Genomic DNA, 8434 nt, shown 5'->3' with positions numbered 1-8434 from the left:
TTTCCTTTTTCCATAATGAATTTTTAATACTATATCCAATTACATGAGGTTTTTTTTTTTTGAAAATACTATATCCAAATGAAGGAAGAAATAAAAAAAATCTCAATACTATACTGGCATACTGGCCAGATGTGGCCAGTACCACTACTCAGTCTAACTTGACACAAGTCCCCCACTTCGGAGGGCCCTGGTACAGCCTGCTTGCGTGAAGCGCAACCTTCAAAGGAGGGACTTGGGACTAATGTCCACTTTTTGGCCTGAGGGTTTGAGGCCTTTTGGTGGGTGTTTTGTGCCATTCAAATTTTGACCCTGTTCCCAAAGGGCCACAGGCATGCCCTTTGGATCATGAAACTTGTCTCACTCTTCCCTATCTTTTGCCGCCACACACATCTCTGGAAGTCCAAGCGTTCTCCTCCCATGACCCTCCAAACTTATGGTTTTTGGGGTATTCTGGGCTGTATGACATGTGTGGATTGAACTGACCTCGGAAAACAGTGTGCTCATTCAATTCAATCCCACAGGATCCAAGCTCTCCAAGCTCTGGTTAATATGCCTTGGCCAATCCAGCTCATGCATCCAATCCTCATTATGAGGACATGGATATGAAGCCAAGATGGTCAGCTATATTGACCCTTCAGGGCTTCAGCAGAGGCTTGTCAGTTTTTGCTGTGTGGAGGACAAAAGGAAAAAAGGGCATAAAAAGCCACAAAAGCCCCAAACTCTCAGGCAAAAAGTATGACATAAGTCATAAGCCTTTCCTATGGCGAGTCCCTTTGGGACGTGGGGCTCCCCCCCCCTGCGTTTGAGAGGCTTAGTTAGGCTAGCTACTCAGTAGGGATGAAAATCTATCTATTTCTTGGGCTTGGGGATCAGAGCACCCAAAGCCTTTACGGCCTCAGCAAAGTCCCTGAGAGGGGAAAATCCTCACAAAGCCACATGGATTTTGAAGCAGTTGAAGTCAACAGACAACCACGTCTGGAGCTACAGAGAACAATCTCTCAACAGAATAAGACCTACCCGGTGTTCCTAATTAATAAGCCCTTGCTATTACCGCAAGGACCAGGTAGGTGTCATGGTTTGCCTGTACAATAATCAGGAGCCCAAATGTCATTGCTATATGTTTACACCTGGTTAAGTGCGTTATTGCGGTAACCAGGGGCAAAAAAAGTTACTATACCTGTATTTTTTGTTTCAGAGAAAAACCACAGAATACTATACGGGCCACTTGCAGCAAGGGCCAATACTAGTACAGTTATTAGTATAGGGTGGTAAAACCAGACCTATACAATAACAGAAAGGCCTGGTTATAGTATAGTATAGGCCCATTGTTGCTCCATACCAGCGGAATCAAAGTTCAAATTTAAAATCTTGAACTTCAGTTTTTTTTTTCAACAGAAGCAGATTAATCAAGATTCTGTGTTAAAGAAAACACTGAAAAATCAACAAGAAGTAGATCTATCATTTCCTAAAACCTAGAAAGAATCTGTAGAAGTATTGAAGGTGCGGTGATGGAAACAATTGCCGCTCCCACCAATACCTTGGCGGCCCGCAGGAGGTTTGTTAAGTTGGACAGTTGTTTACCCTCGGCTCCTCCAAGCACCTTGTCCGTTATCTGTACATATCTTCCCTCTTGACCGCTGACATCTCCAACAGGACGACGCGATGAACTCAAGCACCTTCCTCACTTCTGAGAACCTCCGAAGCTTACGATTCACCAAGAAGTCCCCAAGCCGAAAAGGGACCGCAATCGCTGTCCCGAACGCCCGCACACGACCGCCTACGGCTCCCCCCATCGACCTGACCCTGATCGACCAGTCCCCTACTTCGAAGCAGAAGCGAGCTCCTCCTCAGTTCGGCCAGGCCTATTCGCCCTTTAAACCGCCCCAGTCAACTAGCCGTCGAGCTAATCCCCCCCAAGATGACTTTACTACCAAACGATCCGAAAATGACCGCTTTACCGAATTCTTTAGAGAAGCTGAAGCAGCCAGACCCCCATCGAAAAAATTCAAACCAACTCGAGTCGGCAAGCCGCAAACAAATCCTCCTAAGACTTTACAAAGTAAGTTTATCCTAACTTATATATCCTCCAAATCAACCCTTGCAATGTCTATATTGGTAACCAGCAGTTCCTTGTTTATTTTTCTGCTTGGATTCTATCGTTAGACCGGCCGCTTGCAGAAATCCTAGGGAAAGCAAGACCCACTCCACTCACTTCCACCGCCTCGCGTCATCTATCGGTCAACCGCACCAACTCCCCAGCCTCTTCTGCCTCCACAAGAGCTTCCCCCACCAGCTCACGTGCACAAAATACCTACACCGATTCATCTCGATCCGCCTCAACATCCAGAACGCCGCTGACACGCACCAGTGTCGCTCCCTTGCCCAAATCTAATAAAAAACCTCCATCCCCAAAAGCCTCATCATCGCGCAAAAAACTGCTTAAGTGAGTCTCCATCTGTTTGCGCAGATCCACAGAGAACAAATGGTTCTGTTATTTGTTTCATCCTCAGACTGCACTTCAATTTGGCTTCTCTAGCTCTAGTGACATGCGAGACTGGACGAGCACCCAGAGCTCCCTGCCCGACTTGCCGGTCCCCACGCGATGCTCATCCTCAGATTCGGTATCAGTCGTGTCTAAAGGCAAAGCGCCATGCCAGCCTTCCGTCGATCTCATGGCAGATATACAGAACACGCTATCGGTCATGGGGATGTCTCTGCAGACCGACCGGCCCATTCTACCCGCAAACTATAGCACCCACGATTTCGATCAAACAATGCCGGAAGATTTTTCCTTCGAAGTCTCTGAAATGATTGACAATCCTGGTTTGTTCCACACACCAACCCTTGCATTTTTTTTGGCCTACACTCTGCATGTATTAATTGCTGATCTCAATATTACAATACAGAATCCTTATGTCCCTTTTGCGATGAGCCGCTTCCGCAAAAGCCCTCCACCCGGCTCATTGAAACATTAAAGTACCTGAAGAACACCCCTGGTGTTACAAAGAGGAAAGAATCAAATAACCCGTTAGCATTGTACCTACCGGTAAGCTTTTTAGGTATTTAGCCTTGGTCAGACAGCTCTGATTTATTTGTGTTCACTCATTGTTTTTTTTTAGTTTGCCAAGATCGCCAGCTATTGCCAACTGCATCGAGCAGAGTGGCAATTAATCCCGAAAGGAATCCAGAAGGGCTGGCCCACCAAGATTGATTTCCGAACTCTTCCGAGGTGAGCTGCTTCCCCTAACTTGAACCGTGTAAGCTGACACACTAAAACTATTGTTCTCATAATACAATAGCCGGATAAAGGGCCATCGTCGGCACCTCTCTCGGGTATGCAGGCGGGAGATTGCCTCCGACTTCATGGATATGGCTCTCAAGGAATGGACGGCTCAAGGCGGAAGAAAAGCGCAGAGTGTTGCTAATGAAATGGGGACGTTTCAAGTCGAACAGCCGGGCTAGTAAGTTATCCAAAACTTCCATACCTGAAAGGTTTCCTATTATATGTGAAAAAAGGAGCGACGTATTGACTTGATTCTACTCTCCTGGCCTCGTCTTAGTTATGGGGTCCGCGGATACGAAGTCATCTACCGTACTCTTCAGAAGATATATCTGAGCTCGTCGCAAATCGATTTGATCACTCAACTGGCCAGGCCGCTGACACTTGATTTCCTCATGCGGAAGGTTCTGATACCTGAGACGGCACTTTGTTTGATTGCGGATGACATGAAATTGAAAGTGACTGATACGCGGGTCCGGACGACGCTAGAGGACAGCCGGACGTTCGGGACGTTGATGTTTCCTGATGAGGATGAGTTCCCGACTTCATCGGACGGCCGATCGCCTTCGGAATCGGAAGACGAAGAACGAGCTAGTCTTCCTTCTCCTCCCAAGCCCCCAAATCACAGCAAGAAAAAACGTCCACGCAAATCGACGAGCTGCGAGATCGAAATCGTCCCCACTCAAAAATCTTCCGGAAAAATCAAACCATCCTCGCACTCCGATCGGAGCCCTCCCGGCAAGCGGTTTGGAGCAGAGACCAACCAAACAATCTATCCTGCCAAAGCTATGAAGGATGGTTGGAAGGCTACGGTGGCCTAGCCTTATTTTCATTTCTCGTGTTTCATCTGTGAAAATATGTTGACCTTCTTAGAGGCATCAATAATTGAGATATTATGTTTGTCTGAGTATAAAACAGTTTCCAAAATAACTTTGTAGACATCTAACGAAAGCGGAAGACATATTCAAGCCAAAAGACTAAACGCGCATAACTCAAGATAATCAATTCCTCATAAATCCAATTTTGCTTCAGGAAGATTTACCTGCAAATACTCCAGTACCTCAAGGCTCTTCTGTACTGTTACAATCAACGGTGCACAGTAATTGCTATAGTAACGCGTGACATAACAATATCGCAACGGTTTTTGGCCGTTATCGCTATTGCTACCAGTAACTGTGACGCAATATCAATATGTCACACCAAAAGGTTTTTTCTCTTTGATGGTCTTTACAATATCTGCGCGCGGTGCAACAGATATTGGGCAATAAAAGGACAAATTAAGGCCTGTTGTTGCTTGTTATTTGGATAACGTGTTACTTCACCAGTAACAGCCCAAAAATAGAGGCCCATGACGCTACGTATCATGCCGCTATTCGCGCCTTACTGCTAGCAATAACGGCGTCAAAAGCAACGGCAGGTAGTTACTTTACAAAAAGACCCTTGGATATAGTGAAGTAAAGAACTACCCATCGTGCGATGATATGATAGATTTTTACGTTTTCAACTTTGAGAGCCTTGGATGTAAAAGAGTTAAAGTCCATTTTAGAACAACCCAAACAAAAGATCAACAGAAACATAAGCACATATGTACCCATAGCATGCACAAACATCAGACATGATAAAGACAGTTGAATATATACTTTTTTTGGGTGGTCCTCCGGCAGCCTCTATACATTAGCCCCACATATCCCAATGTCCAGAAACACATCCTCATCATCTACGTCCCCAAGTAAATCCAACCTCCCTCTCTCTATACACTCTTTCTCTCATCACTACATACAATGTACTACTCTCGTCGCACTGCCTTTCTCCTCACGATCCAATCACACACAAAAACTAAACAAAAAAGACAAAACAAAACAAAAACAGAACATGAACTGACAATAAATACGATTTTGACAACCACAAGACGGAAAAAAATACATTAGTAATAAACGGTTGTGTGGTGTTTTTTTTTTTTTTTTTTTGGGGGGGGGGGGGGGGGGGGGGGGGGTAGGGGGGGAGGGATGAGTACAAGGAGGAGGGAGAAGACGGAAGGTGGGGGGGGGGGACTAGAAGAAGATGTTTCCGCCCGATGGCTCGCCATCGTCGAGTTCCCACTCGCCTTCCTCGAGTTCGTATTGAGGATGATGATGGGACGGCTGAGGCTGAGAGTTTGAGGTTGGAGACAGATGAAGAGGGTCGCGGCAATTACTCTGGGTGATTTGGCCCTCCTCTTCCTCTTCCTCTCCTTCTTCGTGTTCTTCATTCTCGTTTTGCTCTTTATGGCCGTCTTCAGTTTCGTCGTATTCCCCTTCCTCCAGCTCGTCCGCTTCCACCCGATGCTCCTCGTCTTGTTCGCCAACAACTTCTTCGACTGATGAGCCGTGCTCGATCTCTTCGCGGCGGTCGTCGTCGTCTCGTACATCCACCTCTTCCTCCACCTCACTTTCCTCTTCGACCCCTTCATCATCATCGCCATCTTTTTCCTCCATATCATCTGCCGCGTCCTCCTCATCCTCCTCCACGTCGCCTTCTTCTTCTCCCTGATCATGATCATGATCCTCTTCATCTTCCTCTTCCTCCTCCTCATCTACCTCATCTTCTTCTTCCTGCTCATCGTCACTCGCATGCATTGCCAGGATCATCTCGCGCACCGACGGCGGGACTACGACACCGGGCTTCAGTCGACGGGTGGTCTTCTTGAGCGTATCGTCGAGGTCGATCCAGTTATTCTCATCCAAGGCAAACTTGCGGTGTTTCTTGGTCAAGATATGCTGGAAAGAAATTCTTATCAGTCATCAATCCCTCGCGGTACACAGACCGTCTAGAGGTGAACTGACCTTTCGGAAATCGGAATATTTCAATCGACAGTTCTCGCAATAGCCCGTCTTCGGTTCCTCATTTCTGGCAAGTCTTCTCAAATCGACCAACTCGAACCCGTTTCCAAGCTTGGCACGGACGCCCAAACCACGCCTTGTTGACTTAGCCTTCGATTCATCCGCGGCTTTCTTCTTGGCAATCATGGATGAATCCAAGGATTGAGCTCTCTTGAGCTTATTGGTCGATTCGAGTTCGTTTTGTAGATTCAGTAAGCGATCCTTGGAGCTCTCAGCACCGATCTCTCGTTTGAGTGAGCTACTACCGATTCCGGCGGGGGAGTTGGATTGGTTGATTTCGAAGGTGGGACGCTTGCCAAGCGCGGCCAGACGTTTATCGACCAACTGTCTTCCGACCTGGCTCACGCGCACCGCGCTGGAACGGGTCGAGGTAGCTGAGGCGACGTTGGAGGTGATGGAGATGCTATTGCCAGAGGCAGCGAGGAAGACTCGATTGTTGCCGCGGTAGTGGTCGGGTGCGGTCTGGTTGACGTGGTCGGTCACTCGACACTCATCATCCTCTGGGTCATGCTCGGTGGTCTGCTCTTCGCTCTGCTGAGTTGCCGTGGTGATGCGCGACAGACGACCAGACTGGCGACGTTGCATCATGTTCATGCTGACGGCGCGTCGCAAGTTCTGCTGCTGGGCGGGCGGTGTGCGGTCGATGAGCGGTCTGTTTGAGGGGCTAGGATAGTCCAGGGATTGGGAGCGCTCGCGGGCGCTGTTGATTTTCTTCTGACGTGCCGAGTCCCGGGCAAGCGTCTCGAACATCAGTCGGATCCGGTTCCGGACGTGGAGATAGGATTGCTTGGCCGTGTGACGCGAGAAGACGGACTTGCCCTCGGTGCCTCCCCACATGATTGGCCAACTGGAAGCCTCGCGGGTCTTGGGCCGAGAGTACTCCTTGACGATGATGGGTTTGTACTCTTGGGTGGTATCCTCGACGATGATGAACATGGCCTTGGGACCGAAGTAGTGGTAATCAGAGCGAAGGGCGACTGGGTCGAATTCGTTAGTATGCCCCTGTTGAGCTTCCTTGAGTAGTAAGGAGGGCAAAGAGGGTTTGAGTAGCGACTGTTGCTGCTGCTGCTGCTGCTGATGTTGTTTGAGGGGTGATCTCTGGTCTCCGAGACGATGGAGCACGTTGAGCAATTCTAAGGGGAGGAGGTGGATAGAATTGCTTGAGTGGGATCCAGGGCCAAGAAAGAGGGTTGAGTTGACTGACTTTCAGTTTTCCAGATCTTGATCTTGAGTTCCAACGCTTTACGGATCAAGGGGGGGATGTTTGCTTCGGGTGATCTCTCCTTCTCTGGGGAGCACTGGACGCTGAGACGTTTGAGGTTCCGACGGATGCCGACTGACATCTGTCCGTTCTCCTTATTATTACGCGTAGGTGAGGGTAGACAGTAAGCCGTGTTCCGTTTGCGTGGGGAGGGCGATAGGGCAGGGATGTTGGCTGGGACTGGGATGTCGGTGATGATGTGGGTGACTTCCTTTGAGAAGAATTGGTCGACACGCTGGAAAAAGAGAGGGATGAAGATCAGTACTAGTGTAGAGGCAGAGAGAGGCGTTAATAGTATACTGACAGCACCCCACGCTCGGATCTTGGACTTGAGGTCGGCGGAGGTGGTTGGGTCGAGCCGATCGAGATAGAAGACAAAGCTCTTGATGGCCACCCTGTACTTCTCTTGCCACTGGGCCATCTCCCGTTTGAGTTCATCCTTGTCCTTGATCGCCGTGCGCTCTCTTGGGGTTGGACGGGCGAGATTGGTGGGTGTTGGTTTGAGTGGGGTTGGTTGTGTTGGCTGGTGGTGGTGGTGGTGTTGTTGGTGCTGGCGGACTGTTGTTCTGAGTGTTGGTGATTGGTTGGATGGGTTGAGCAGGTCGAGTGGGGTGTTGTTGTTGGTCTGGTTGGGGATGAGTGCTGAGAGTGATTTTCGGATCGCTGGGCGTTGTTTGTGGATGGTGTCTGGGGGGAAGTGGGTGGATGTTCTGGGTCGTTTGGCTGCGCTGTTGATGAGTGGGTCTAGTGGGCTGCGATGGTGGTGTTCATGGTGGTTGCTGGTTCGTTTTCCGTTTGGGTTGAGAGTCAGGCTCATGTCGGAACGGGGGCTGGCTGGGTTAGGGTCAAGAAGAAGAAGAAGAAGTGGCGGATTGATTGGGGTTTTTGAGTTTATTTTATTTTTGATTATTTGATTATTTGATTATTTATTTTCGAAAGAAAGAAAGTGCAAGAAAAGAGGAGAGAGAAGAAGAAGAAGAAGCGGGGGGCCGGGGCTGGGCAGCAAACTCGCCA

The 8434-nt window shown here is 48.7% G+C and overlaps 2 protein-coding genes across 2 annotated transcripts; one reads left to right on the top strand and one right to left on the bottom strand.

Annotated features, from left to right (window-relative positions):
- Positions 1–1662: 1662 nt before the first annotated feature.
- PtA15_12A580 (uncharacterized protein) lies at positions 1663–4101 on the top strand (the record flags this gene model as incomplete). The annotated part of the gene is made up of 6 exons (XM_053162204.1): positions 1663–2059; positions 2164–2443; positions 2537–2823; positions 2907–3046; positions 3300–3333; positions 3740–4101. 6 exons carry the CDS (start codon positions 1663–1665, stop codon positions 4099–4101), a joined length of 1500 nt encoding a protein of 499 aa, XP_053026145.1.
- A 1230-nt stretch (positions 4102–5331) lies between these two features.
- Positions 5332–8237, bottom strand: PtA15_12A579 (uncharacterized protein; the record flags this gene model as incomplete). The annotated part of the gene is made up of 4 exons (XM_053162202.1): positions 5332–6036; positions 6103–7292; positions 7364–7655; positions 7725–8237. The coding sequence occupies 4 exons, from the start codon at positions 8235–8237 to the stop codon at positions 5332–5334; spliced, it is 2700 nt and encodes an 899-aa protein (XP_053026144.1).
- Positions 8238–8434: the final 197 nt, after the last annotated feature.

Source organism: Puccinia triticina, chromosome 12A, assembly GCF_026914185.1.
Source record: "Puccinia triticina chromosome 12A, complete sequence".
NCBI classification, from domain to species: Eukaryota; Fungi; Basidiomycota; class Pucciniomycetes; order Pucciniales; family Pucciniaceae; genus Puccinia; species Puccinia triticina.
The sequence above is the reverse complement of the archived record's forward strand: the minus strand, read 5'-3'. Positions and strand labels throughout refer to the sequence as shown.